At 49.2% G+C, this 13,677-nt stretch overlaps 3 protein-coding genes across 3 annotated transcripts; 1 reads left to right on the plus strand and 2 right to left on the minus strand.

Moving 5' to 3' along the window:
- Positions 1-9: 9 nt before the first annotated feature.
- BDV59DRAFT_186697 (serine/threonine protein kinase) lies at positions 10-3,629 on the minus strand. The gene is made up of 2 exons (XM_073691071.1): positions 2,293-3,629; positions 10-2,238 (listed from the first exon to the last, which is right to left on the minus strand). Exons 1-2 carry the CDS (start codon positions 2,959-2,961, stop codon positions 133-135), a joined length of 2,775 nt encoding a protein of 924 aa, XP_073544122.1. The 5' UTR covers positions 2,962-3,629; the 3' UTR covers positions 10-132.
- A 4,252-nt stretch (positions 3,630-7,881) lies between these two features.
- On the minus strand, positions 7,882-9,399 carry BDV59DRAFT_210397 (S-adenosyl-L-methionine-dependent methyltransferase; the record flags this gene model as incomplete). Its single annotated transcript, XM_073695597.1, has 5 exons — positions 7,882-8,195; positions 8,256-8,710; positions 8,782-8,905; positions 8,962-9,088; positions 9,151-9,399. The coding sequence occupies 5 exons, from the start codon at positions 9,397-9,399 to the stop codon at positions 7,882-7,884; spliced, it is 1,269 nt and encodes a 422-aa protein (XP_073544123.1).
- Positions 9,400-10,413: 1,014 nt separating this feature from the next.
- BDV59DRAFT_195773 (alpha/beta fold hydrolase) lies at positions 10,414-13,513 on the plus strand (the record flags this gene model as incomplete). Its single annotated transcript, XM_073692626.1, has 10 exons — positions 10,414-10,581; positions 10,651-11,023; positions 11,101-11,218; positions 11,271-11,338; positions 11,389-11,419; position 11,904; position 12,345; positions 12,480-12,850; positions 12,925-13,278; positions 13,340-13,513. The coding sequence occupies 10 exons, from the start codon at positions 10,414-10,416 to the stop codon at positions 13,511-13,513; spliced, it is 1,659 nt and encodes a 552-aa protein (XP_073544124.1).
- Between the last annotated feature and the right edge of the window lie 164 nt (positions 13,514-13,677).

Genomic DNA, 13,677 nt, shown 5'->3' on the forward strand with positions numbered 1-13,677 from the left:
TATTCAAATACCATTCTCTAATACACCGATTAAGATTACAAAATCACACCAACCCCCCAAAATAGTGAAGAATCGAAGGAATAGAAGTGGAACGAAAGGAACTTGTTTTTTTTCGTCAGCACATCGCACGTCTCAGTTCCCTTGCGGCCGTCGTGATACAAACGCCCCGGGCATTTGCTCTTCCGTGAACCGAGTATTCGTCGGAGACGGCTGGATCGATGACGGCAGGCTAGGGGACTCAGCACGCTCCGGGTATGCCCCAGGACCCCCGTGCTCCAGCATCGATGGGAGCTCGAACGGCTGCGTTGGGTCGTACGGTCCGTCCTGCGGGTCGTAGTACTGGCCTGGAGTCTGACGGTAATATTCCGCTACGACTCGCTGATGTGCCTGCTGCGGTGCTGCGCTTGCTGCTTGCCGTGGAGGCACCGGTGCCGAAAGGATAGGCACTCCCCCCGTGGCTGTTGGGACGCCCGTCCTGCCCTCCTTGCGGCGTCCCGTGGATGGCTCACGCGCCAACTGTCCCATCGTCGGAGCAGCCAGTTTTCGCTCTGGAGATGCGTTTGGGGTCTGATAGTTGTCCACCTCGTTGCCGTCCCCTGGGACGGGTTCGGGGTATTTCCCTTCGCTGTACGTGCTGGCGGATGTAGCCCCGGTGTTGGCGCCACGGCGATGCAGGGAATCCGACGACCGTGCGAGATCAACGCCCGTGGACCTCGTACCACCCGACGCTTTGCGATAGGATTCACTGTTCACTGCAGTATCAGACCGGTTGGCATTCTCCGCTTGTTTTTCGGTTCCGTCCGAGTCTGGCTTATCATTGCTGTCATCGGGCGAGGCACCATCCCCTGCTGGACCGCGGATTCGGAGCCTGCGCACAGCTGATATCAAAGCGCACATGAACTTGGAGCGTCGTGCTGCGCGGACAGTGTCGTTGGCCCAGTTCGACTTGTGGCAAATCGTGACTGACAATTCCATCTTGTCCATGTCGCCTACCCCCACGACGTCGATATTAATGTCCGGTTGGAAATCCCGGCAATTCTCCTTATCACGGACGAACTTCTCCATTTCTGCCTTGAGCAACTGAATATCTGTGAAGGTCGTGTCGAAGTTGACGGCAACAGTCAGCGCTTCATGCATGGCGGCGGAGCGCGTGAAGTTGTCGATCCACAAGGTGTTAAGCACAGCGTTCGGCACCTGTGTCGTCCGGTGGTCACCGACATTGCGGAACACGGTGAAGAGAAGCGAGATACGTTCGACGATGTACGGCTTTTGGTCGACCTCCACACGGTCTCCGACATCAAAGGGGTGCTTGACAAAGAGAAAGATACAGGACCCCAAGACCTCTTGCGCAGTAGTGGAGAAGACGAAACTGAGGGAAAGGAGCGATGTGGCTCCCGCAGCGATGACAGTCCCGAATCCAGATGTGACAAACGAGACAAAGACCAAGACACCGATTATAAACGCCACGGAGAGCAACAGGTTGTCTAGAACATTGATTGCCTGGTCGACATCGTGCAGACTGTGGTTCAAAGATTTCTTTAGGCGGGCAATTTCCGTCACCCCCATGACCATTTCATCCAGACTGATATCACCATTCCCGTCTCGGTCCAGGACAAGGAAAGCCTCTTCAGCCTCAGTTTCCTTGCCGGCGCCGAGTACTTCACAGATGTCGTCGTGCAGAAGAGAGTCCCTACCTTCAATCACGAAAGACATCCAGATTCGACGGGCCAGGGCCTCAGAAGATCTCCTGCGCTCCAGGGCCAGAGTCACTATCGACCGAGCAGAGGTGGGATTGAATACCTCCTTTCCTGTCAGCTCATGGGCCACATCTCCAAAGGCCGCAGTGACCCGGTCGCCGAACCGGCCGACGTTCTGGCCCACCTCACGGAACAAGCGCATAGGGGCCGAGCCTGACCGGGACATGCCATCCTTCCGCGCGGCGATCGAATCTGAAATGGCAGCATCTTCTTCACGGAACTCCCGACAGTACATTGGGAACATGCTACGAGACGCATCGTAGAGCTCGGCAAGGAGGTGAACGTTCCGCTTGGACTCCTTGATCTTTGAGTCGAACTGTTTCCGATGGTAGCTAATAGAGATGAGCTGCACAATGGTCTTCTCTGCCAAAAAGATCAAGCTGCAGACGAAGATCGCGAACAGGACATTCTTCACGGACTTCTCCCACGGCTTGACGGCAGTGTCTTTTAGCATTTGCTGCTGGGGATTGTTGGTCATCATCTACCATATCCAAGTTAGCACCGCACCGCCAACGAATTAGGGTTGTGGGCATACAGGCAAAAAGCTCATTAGTGCGACGGCTGTCCACAGCGCAAGCATAATGGGAATTTCCAGGCTCTGCAAAATCAGAGCATACTTTCGAGTCCCCGAGCTGACAATCCCGCATAGAAATTGGAAGATTGAAGGTAGGATATGGGCCATCAGCTTGCAGATCCATAGGTATATCCAAAGCAAGAAGATCCAACTAAAGAACCATCCCACGCCGACGCCACCAATGGTAGCCTGTGGTACGACGAACATCCCAACCAACACAGGAACCAGAAGCAGAACAGCAACTGGAATTATGTAGATGATATACTTGACCGCAGGAGAGAAGTTGCGGAGCCTTCTGTAGACACGACCCATGCGTGTCACGGTGCCATCTTCGGGATCTTCGGCGGAACGACCTTTTGCGACATCGATCTTTCTGCGACGACCTGGCATGAGACCTGTCTTCTCGCTAGACGCATTGGCATCTCCCTGGGGCGGTTGATAGCCATGTTGGGAGCGTGTAGATTGAATACTCGGTCGAGCCCCAGTCTGGCTCTGGCTGGAAACTGTGTTCAAGGGGATTTCGATGGTGACATCGTTGGGGGTATCGAAGTGGTCTCTAGGGTGATCAGGAAGCTGCTGAAAGCGATGGATTGAGAGTTTCTTTTCTGTAATGCCCGGCCGGCCGGCCATCTCGCACTTGGATGGGAAGATTCCTTGTCGGAATCCCAAGACGACGCTGGCTCTGGGTTGGTCGAAAGCTTAGCGATGAACAATAGTCCAAGCTTGAGATATTAAATCGCACTGTTCTCCAGCGGCATCTGGTAACTGTCACGTCCCAGATTTATTAACCCGCGCTAATCTGAGTGGGTCGGGAGGACTCAGACAAGCACAAAAATCCCGAGATTAGATGAATCGACGGGAGCTATAATGCTTGAAATGGCGTAGGCGTTCGAGAAAGATCAATTGGCCCAAGTTTTGTGCGTGGTTGAGTGCAGGGCGAAGAACGAAAGCACCAGAAAATTTGGCGTAATGGAAGTCGCCAAAAGTTACGCCGGCTCTAATGAGAAAACGGGGCGGTGTTTCACCATCGACCGCCACCCGCCATAAGTTTGCACGGGGAGACCAGTACATAGTCCGTCTTGTTGTGATTGACGGGTGGTGCTGTTGTTTATGTCAAGTTGACCTCAATGGGTTACCAGGGGGTCGTAGTGGAATGCAACGATCCATTCTCGAGGGCATTCCGGTGGGTTTGGGGTTTTCATATTCATCCCTTGACATGATCCAAGAAGAGGGGAGGGAGATTCCATGAATATATAGACTCTCCATTGAGTGTATATCATGAGTCGAGAATGACTGCATCGCTCAATGTCTGCGGAGGAAGAAAGAGAAGCGAAGATCACCGCAGAGGAATTTCCTGTTTGGGAGGACTGGCTTATGTAACCCCATGGCATACAATAGAGTAGGTGGTGAGCGAGCAATTCCCATGACTGAAGGGATACTATGTCTCTAGGGGCATACATTCTTCGAGAACTATAGTAAACCCTCCTACCATCCGTAAAGCTTCTCGTGGTCCCATGGTACTGCATCGGATGGCTCTGCCGGATCCAACATTTGATCAACTTCACGTACTCCACTCGATTAACCTTGCATGCGACTTAATCTCGAGGTCTTGTATCTGGCGAGGGGAGAAAAAAAAGTGCCTCCGCATCAACAGAACTCTTGCGAGGCACAGAGGCCGAGAGTGTAAACATGCTCATTCCGGGAAATGTTCGTATGACTCAGGCCTTACCCTTCCGCGGCGTGTCTTTTGAGCGGTCCCATGCTATGTTTAGTGAATATGTTTTATCTATATTGGATAACTATAGCACTGAGCACAGTTGTGGATGGGTCTCAAGCGTACCTGGGCAATACTGGTTATGGTGCAGAGATACCACCACGTAGCAATATCGAAGGTTATGCAAATACGTTTATCCTGAATACATGATGCTTGCAGTAAGATGATATGCAACCCTTTGTTTCATTTCAGCTATGGGATAAGGTGCACTCGATAAGCTATGGTAAGAATAATGCAGAAGCAAACACTGCTAACACAGGACCGAAGCCTTTGCATCCAGACGACAAATTGGTCAAAAAGGGTTCGGGGTCGGCGGGGTCCATCTCGAAATCCTTGACGGAGGTGCGAAGACAGTGCTTACACCACAAAACATGTGGGACGAGGGGTTCCTCGAAGAGGGGTCTACAGTTTAGAGTCATTGGAACGCCAATGCAACGCAGAGGAATCATGGGGATGCAATTGGATACGGAAGGAGTTGAGAAACTACCCCACTCCGCCATACCACCATCGACAGAACGATTTCGATGGAGGAAGCTTTTGAAGCGATACAAATCAATACGTTCAAGCCCATTATTCAGTCAACTTAGCCACTTTTCTCGCGTGCGTGTCTAGCCTTGTCCATGCCATCTTTCCAATGGTCTGCGACAGACCGAAACCTGTTATATATAGCATGCAGGTATTTGATTGTTGGAGTCTCGTCATCAGCCTCAACTACATAATTACCAGCGAAGTCTGATTTCTTCAATGCTAAAATAAAATCTCGAAAACATTTGGTGAACGTGGAGTCGGATGGAAAGTCCCTACTGATGACAATGCCTGCATGGTCGTCCAGTACCTTGATGGTTGGTAGGTAATCTTATCGCACAGTAAGGGTTAGCTATTTGTAAGTGTCCAAAAATGGTGGGTATACTACCAATACGTCGAATCTCAGAGGGAGTGAGTCCATAGAGCATCTTGAATACTCGACTATCCCCTGGGGTTGCTGTAATAGCGTCGATAAGACAATGAACCTTGCAGTTCTCCTCATGGGCGATAATGTTCGCTATCGCGACGCGTTCTCTGTCGTCAGGTGTGCCTTGCCTGAGTCTATAAATTTGATACGTTGAGATAAAGCGCAGTCTGAATTGTTGGAACTGTGCGCAGCTAGTCTCCAAAGTGGTGCAGCTAGCCTCCGAAGTACAATATTCAAATCAGATGCGATTCACTTGGGAAAGGTCAAGGCTGCTAACCGATTGGCTCTTTAGATCGAAATCAGACACTACACCCTTTTTCTCTGTCATCTCGGGGCCGGGCTGGACAATGCTCGCGTTAGCTGCGTTATTGTGTCTAAGCTCAAGGTATACTGACCGTCTTGGTTGTTGTTTCTGAAGAAGCCACCTCGACGTTGAGTAACTCGGAGTTATCCTCGGAATCGGTAGTTTTATGTGGTTCATCCAAGAGTTCGGAGCAGGCTGTAAATTTTCCAGGTCAGTCGTGCTTGGAACCCTAGGTGGACATATACTGACATCGAATACATTATCGGAAGGCTGAGGGACGACGACATTGAGAGGGAAAACTGCATCTAAAGTCCTCTATTTTTTCGCATGTTCAGCACCGGCATGCTCATTGAACATTGACTATTGATTGACCCACCTCCCGAGAAAATATTTCATGTTGCTCATGCAGTCATCAAGATGATCAATATCAGCGGGGGCGAACTATAATTTTGAGTAATATGACCAGGCAAGTGAAAAGGCGGTGGCTGTCTTACAGCTATCTCCAGCCTTCCGACGGTGGTATGTGGGAGGGCACCTGGATGCAAGAAGCATTCAATGATGACTTCCAGTACCATGTCGCCGTAGAGCCTTTCCAGCATCGAACAGACATTACACTGGTTGGCAAACGTCTGTTACCACATGTCACATCAGTTGTAATCGGATACGTGGAGCTTAAGAACGCAGGATTGAACGAGCAGAGTAACAACAGAAGAAGCCAAGTTGGTCAACTCATAGTAAGCTCAATAAGAAACTGACTGACTTTGAGACTACTCATTGTCGCAAAGCTTGAACAGCGAGTTGACTTGAGAGAGATAAAGGATTCAAGATGTGGTGGAGATATGGAAAAGAAGGAGTTTTTATATCTGGTATCGAGGGGATGACGACACACTTTTGTATTTATGCAGGCGAGTGAATGGAAAAATTCTCGCTTTTCCCATCCCTCTTCCTTGGTTTTGGATGCTGGCAAATTCAATGCCAAGTTGGAAACTTTCTGTTTACACAAACGGTTCGAGATCATACAAACAGGACCATCTACTTTTCGTCCGATTGAATACGTTCAGTAAATTGTTAGGTCTCTCTGGCCAGGTAAACTTCATGGCGAACAAATTCATTGTGTAGACGGAGCTTGGGAGTGGGTTACACTTTGCGGTTGGTATCGAAGTCAATTCCACATAAGCTACTTTACTTAGTCTCGTTGAATTTTGGCCAACAGAAACTGTGCCCGACATTCGACGTGGGGCCTGATCACCAAAAATTGGGGTTCCTATACCTCAAGAACAGGGCATTCTCGAGTTATAGTGGTATCATTAGCTGCAAATGTGTAGTAACGGTCCGATATATAAGCTCATCTGTGAATGCAGGCCATTGCTATTCGAAACTGCCATCTGGGAGCAAAAAGCGTCTACTGCAGGAGCTGCAAACTACCATCCAGCAATATCAGGTTGTCGAGCAACCTGGGAGTAATATGGATCTTTGGTGTGTAACGGGATACGGGTCAGCTGTTTCTTCAAGTCGCAGCAGAAACTATATGGTACCGCTCTAGCATAACAAGATAAAGTTGAAGATCTCTATTCAACGATCAAGCGATTGGAATCCAGCGGTAGTTGGGGAAGTAAACCTGATGCACTTGATTGGACTGCAGGAGCTTTGGTTTCTCAATCTTCAAATACCAAGACAAGCGCGTTATGTATAATGGTTCCATTTACCTTGTTTGACATTTGGATAAATTTTGAAATACAACTAATTGGATATATGTATACTCTAATTCTACTGTGTTCGATGCATAGGGCTTTATTTTGATGTTAGAACCTACGGAGGCAATTGCTTCGCTTGTCCCCTGTGTTCATCAATAAGGGCAGGTGATGGCATATGAGATGAACTATATCCAAATTAGTGGAGAAGCTGAGTCATTGTGTAACAAAAGCCGCAGGATTTCGTGAACAATTTCGTCTGGAATATCTGGAAAGTCAGTCGTTTTGCCCAGCTTGAGAGTAGCGGAGGTCCCGTGTGACTGCGGAAAGGGAAGAGAATGTGGAAGGAGAGCGGAGGAATTGAGTGTGAGAAGAAGATGGTCGTTTAGAACATGCAGTATGAATCGTATCAAGTTTTTGTTGCTGTCACTTTCCACTCACTGTAGTCATATTGTGAATTTCACTTTCCGCTTCACTCCTATTTCATGCTTATCAAATAATAATTGCGAATTGTGTGAATGTGGATTAATATCACGGTCGGTATAGAAAATATGATCAATTTGAAGGAAGAGAGTATGTGTCAGGTGAAGATTTTACCTATAGATCCAATTGCTGATATTGGGCCGCCTAAGAAGGCCAAATTTAGTACTCGTGAGGGAAAAGGATTTGGGTACCAGGTCTGCTGATTGAAATAAGAATACTGTCCATTACACGTCGGTAGATTAAAGTGAAGATTTCTGTCTACCCAAATTGCCCACAGCGTTTGTCCGGGTCGAGGCTTTCCAGAGGTCTCGCTACATAGACCTTCAACATCATCTATCGCGATATCCTAAGCCACCTCACACTCAATCAGGCTCTCGGACCATTTGTCGGCAGTCCATATGTGCATGATCCTGAATCCAGCTGCATCCAGCAACTGTTGCCATTGAGATTCGGTGCGCTCCCCACCGGCGAAGTTACCCAACATGATGAAATCCAGCGATGTAGCTTGCCAATGGGCTCCCATGTCTGCCACCACATTCTCATTAATTAGTAGTCTACTGTATCCGGGAGTCATCGCAGCTTTTAGATGGCTTAGGATCTTCAAGCACATGTCCTCTGGCCAGTCGTGAAGGACGGAGTGCATAAAATACGCACGCGCCCCTGAATAGCTTCTGTTAGACTTCCTCATGAGCTCTATAACTTGAAATGATAAGGACTTACCCTTTACTGGCTGGGCCGTAAAGAAGTCGTGAGGCATCACCTCAATGGAGGGATCTAGCCCCGTCGCCTCTGCGAGGACGCATGGTTGATCCTGCAAGATCAATCTTCCAGGTATAATGGGCCACTTCATGCGCAGCTCATTCAGATCATGCCCCTTGCCGCCTCCAACATCTACAAGAAATACTTCCCGACAGTCATGTCGCATACCCTCAATGAGTCGCTCAACTGGATAGAAGTTGAAGTCCATCCAGCTGGCGCGTCCTTGATGGTACACCGTCATCAGATTATTGAACCGAGTACTGGTCACAGGATCTTTCTGAATAAATTCAAAAAATGAGACTTTAGTTCCAAAGCCTAATTGGAACGGACTGTCCAACCCATCTTTTGGGTTGCAGTAGTTCGTCTTTTGGAGGAACTCGGGGATGGCCAGGATTGGCCGATAGGTGGTTCCGGAGCTGTCAAAAGCGCTGTATCAGAATAGAAGGTACAAGATTCATGGAAATACGCCCCATATGGTCACTCTTACACGGTTGGGAAAGCATCTGAATAACGTGTGCTTGACAATGTTGTGGAGAAGCCATTGCGAGCATACAGGTCAAACCCGGCCTCTATGACGGCCCCAATCGCAGCAAGGTGCTTCATAATGCGTTCTACAGGTGACGTCAGCATGCACCATCAATTTTGATTGCTTGCTTGGTTGGAATACGCAGCAGTTGGAAATCAGCCCCCGTGGCGGTCACTAGTTCGGCCACCGATCTGGGTTGGTCGCTCACCGCCAACAAACGAAAGAGGCCCAGATTTAAGGCCGTCTCGATCACCGCAAATGCAGTTGGCTGATTATTTGTTAGTAAAACTCTGTTCGAACGCCCACGAGGCAACGAGAACAGAGACCTACATTGCGCCAACAGTATCGCAAAATCGTCTCCCGAGGGGTTTCGAGGGACATCAAGAGAGATTCGGTAACCTCCAAAAGTTTCAGACGGGAATTAGTCTGCCCGGAGGCAAATGCTTTGCTCAAAACTTCCACCTTCTGCGTGAGACTTGCAACGCGCTGCGCATCGTTAGGTGAAATGGCCACTTGGTCGATATCCAATGCAGTGCTGGAATCAGACGCGGCGGCCACGGGTCCCTTAATCTCAACCATGACTATAGACAGGAACAGGATTGTGTCACAGCAAATGCTTGAGTGGATACTGATCTGCTAGAAGAAAGCTGACCCAGGTTTCCTGCAGTATTTGTACCCCAGGGTTAAGTCAAACGAACGTCTTCGAGAAAACGACCCTTAGGCAACTAAAAGTTTATTCTAGAAAAAGTCCATATTTTTGTAAAAGTCTCTCTGGCGAAGTTTGGAATAAAGTTGTAACAGGCTTTTTCTGAAAATACAGACCTCACCCGCCAAACCAACTAAGCCTATTAGGACAAGAAGTTGCGCAGACTCGAGTAAACGAAAACATTATTTCGTGCTTTGTTAAACTGGCGTACTGGGAAAATAAGTCAGGACATTGCTAGTGCTCTCTGGAAAACGAATGATCTACTTCCCCAGAATCAAGCGGTGGGCTCTGTCACATACTTGATCTACTGCTTTGCCTATAAGTGGACTAGCTACTTCATGAACTCCTTCCAAAAGCATTTAGGGGCACGTCCTGATCGTAGCAGCGGCAAAATCCTGACAACCACTCCTCACTAGTTACTGGTATTTGTCAAAGTCGCCTCGATGTCAATAATGACCGTGCCCTTCCCTCAACAGTACCATCGAAGCCGCAAACCTAAAAGAGCGCATCGTAGGCAAGTTCACAATGAAAAAGAAAGCCATTTAACTAGGATTCGAATCCTTTTGAGAATTAAGCATATATCGAACTCTCGGATCCTGAAAACCCAGTTCATGAATAGACTTGGCCTGCAACGTTTGTCCAAGAATACCTGGAAAGCACCATGAGATGACATTAGAGAAAGCCCCCTGTAAGTCGTAACTCATTCGTGGCCGCGGGCGTCTACATTAGAGGAAGTTAACTAATTTTTTTTTGTTGGATTGCCGTCATTAGCATATAAGACTTTCCATACCGACAAGACCAAGTGAGCGGCCTTCTCTCTCCACTTTATCTTGCACGCACATCTTGGCCAAAACACCAGTCTCCGTAAATGAGAGTTTGTTTTCAAGATGCTCACTCAAGCAGAATATGATGCACAAGATCAAGGCCCAGCTTTGCTGGCAGTAGTATGGACACTAACCGGCATCGCAACGATAATGGTATCTATACGGTTGTTCATCCGTACAAGGATGATTAGGAACTTAGGGCTGGATGACTGGTTGATTGCCTTCTCCATGGTCTGTACAGAATTGGTTTTTCAAATTTCAGTTCTATTTTATCATTCACTAACATATATAGTACGGCAGGTACTTGGAATTGTCAATGTCGCCTTAACCACGCTCGCCGTTCACCATGGATTTGGGAAACATTCATCAACTATTGGTCTCGCCGCCACTGAAAAGGCAAATTTTATTATCGACATAGGCTGGATTTTTGGCATTCTATCTTTTGCTGTTCCAAAGCTCGGAATTGCTGCTTTGCTGAATCGCATCTTGAACCCGACCCCACGGGTATGGTGGTGCGTCTGGGGACTGACCGGGTTTGTTGGGACCGTCGCTGTGGTCAATATCCTTGTGTTCTTCACCTCGTGTCGTCCCCGAAATGCCCTGTGGCACGTCACAGAGGGGGCCACCTGCCGTAGCACCGATGTGCTTATCGGATATGCAACGTTTAATGGCGGTGCGTGTTGTCGGCATCTCTTAGAATCAATCCTTGGGTCCATAGAACATAAGCTAATGAGACTTCGTTTGGAACAGCAACATCAGCTTTCACTGATCTGGCACTCGCAATTTATCCGAGCATGGTGCTGTGGCGACTCCAGATGTCACTTCGCAAAAAGATCGCATTGTGTATGGCTCTTGGTGTTGGCTCAGTGTACGCATCCTTGAACTCCATCTTCCCAATTGTTGTCCTGACAGTTTTCCAGGTCTGCGTGTGCTGCAATTATTAAAACCACGCATCTAAAATCCCTTGCTGATGTGACAGACGCTACTTGTGAGCTTGCAGTCTTTCCCTAGCTGTATTAGCTTGCTGACAGGGTACAGATGGAAGTTGGGCGCTAGTGATGTGGACAAAGTAAGTTATTGAAGATTAGCTAGAATCTCGCCAAGCACTACTGATGTTATTGATAGTGTCGAGGCTGATCTCGTTGTTCTGGGATCATGCATCCCCACCCTACAGCCTTTACTCGAGCTCATTCTGGGTAAACGCAGTCTACGATCCTCCAGTCAGCCGCCATCCTATCAATATGACTCTTCGAGCGGTCGCCTAAGGCATCCCCAGCTTTCCCGTCGAACAGAAGACACACTGCAAGTCGGCAGCGAAGAAAATATTCTCCCAACCGATGGCAAGAATGAATCTTCCCTAATGCAAATCCAGCGCACGGATCATGTAGTGGTCGAATACGAGATGCATAGATTGTCACAGGAGAAAATTTTCAATAACGGTGCTATTCCGTGTGGTGTTCGCTGAGTTTTGTCTCGTCATGTCTCAAATGGGGGATACTTCGTGATCGATGCTTTTAGTTGATTGTGTAAAAGTTACTGTGAATAACGGATAGTGTAATCAATACAGTACTACAGATATCAAAGACCTCCATCCACATGAGGCAAGCTTCGACCGAATGGGTCCCCCACGGGCAATTTCCAATATTCTGTTCACAACTAGGTCAAATAACATATGTTAACCTTCCAGACAATGAGTTGTGTCAGTTGTAATTGTTTTCGCTCTTGACAATCACTACGCCGTGCATGTCAAGCTCGTACCAGGAAGCCCCACGCCATCGCAGCAAATCCCGAAGAAGGAACCGTGGATCAGGCCTCGGGATCAGGGTCCGTGAAGGCTGTCAAGAGGGGCAGTTACTCGGGCGATCCACACTGTGCGGTCGCTCCATGGAGGGGTATGTCTGGGCAGAACGAAAGAATCATACCAGTTTGTCGTTCTTGCAAGTTCTATACACGTCTCGGAATCTGCACGCTGCCTTGTAACTGCTCGCATTCAGGGTAAGTACTCGGTTGCCTGCCCACAGGAAGGATTCTAAGTCCCGTGGGCCCACTGTTCGAGCTCTGAAGCTCAACTTGCCTAGAAGCAACTGATCCAGTCTCCAGAATAATTCGTCCGGTGTATTCAACTTGAGCATTCATGGCTGCCACCAAAACCGTCCAAGTCCCCCATCTGGGGGGCATCAAAGCCGGATATGCTCTCTCTAATGACACCTACGACCCTTCAAAACCCACCTGCGTGCTGATCAACTCCATGTGCATGACTGCGTCGCTGTATCAGTCCCAGTTCGAGGACTCCAAGCTCACAGATGCGATGAACCTCCTTGCCATTGAACCCCTTGGCCACGGGGCGACAAGCTGTCCATCGGAGCATTTTACCTACTGGGATACTGCCATCATGGCACTACAGGTCATGGACCAACTGGGCGTCCAGAAGGCCTTCGCCTTGGGAACCAGCCAAGGCGGGTGGATGGTCGCTCGTATGGCTCTGTTGGCCCCGGAAAGGGTATGCCCGTCCTGCGACTCGAACCCTGTTTATCTACCCGTCTTTGGCAGACTAGCTGAACTCTACTCCTGCAGATCCTCGGAATCATGCCGTTGGGCTCGTCCATGGACTATGAATCCGCGGACTCCCGCTCCAAGGGCTGCTGGGACCCGGCTCCTCTCCTGACGCCCTTCTACCAGATGTGGACCAGCGCCTCTCCGACCCCGGACTTTGTAGTCGACGAGACCTGGCGCGGCATGGTGGCCAGCTTCGGGTTTGGGGCGCATGCCACTGCCGACTCGACCGCGTTCTGGTCGAACGCGCTGCGCGATGTATATCAGGGAGATGAAGGGCGGAAGAAGGCGCGGATGGCGGTGATTTGTCTGCTTGAGCGGGATGGGCTGCTCCTCCGGCTGGGCGATATCCAGTGTCCCGTGTACTGGTTGCACGTAAGTTAATTTCTGATCGTCATAGCGTCCGGCTTTAAAATCCCTCGCTGACAAGGGACAGGGCACGGAGGACTCGGTGTACTCGACAAAGGTTGCGGAAGAGCAGATTCAGCTTTTCACCCGCTCGCGCGAGACCAAATTGGTCCCGATCGCCGGTGGAGCCCATTACTTGAATGCGACAAACCCGGGAGAGGTGAACGAGGCACTTCTGGAGTTGGTCAACAAGCACAAGTAGTTTCTCAAATATGCCTGAAACAGAAATCCTGACGAGAAATCACCCGAGCTAGCCGAGATAGGTCATACGGGAGAGAAAGATGGAAACGTTGAACGCACCAGGAATCGTAGATAATTTCGGCAAGCAAGGGCGGCTGTTGTGGGTTCACGCGGCCGGCCATTCCT

The sequence above is a fragment of the Aspergillus ambiguus genome, assembly GCF_047715705.1.
Source record: "Aspergillus ambiguus strain CBS 117.58 unplaced genomic scaffold BDV59scaffold_43, whole genome shotgun sequence".
Classification (NCBI taxonomy): Eukaryota; Fungi; Ascomycota; class Eurotiomycetes; order Eurotiales; family Aspergillaceae; genus Aspergillus; species Aspergillus ambiguus.

Excerpts from the sequence above, each read along its gene's own strand:
- BDV59DRAFT_186697 (XM_073691071.1), bottom strand. The coding sequence starts at position 2,961 with ATGGCCGGCCGGCCGGGCATTACAGAAAAGAAACTCTCAATCCATCGC. Across the intron at positions 2,239-2,292 it reads CACTAATGAGCTTTTTGCCT|ATGATGACCAACAATCCCCA; the intron begins GTATGCCCACAA and ends TGGATATGGTAG.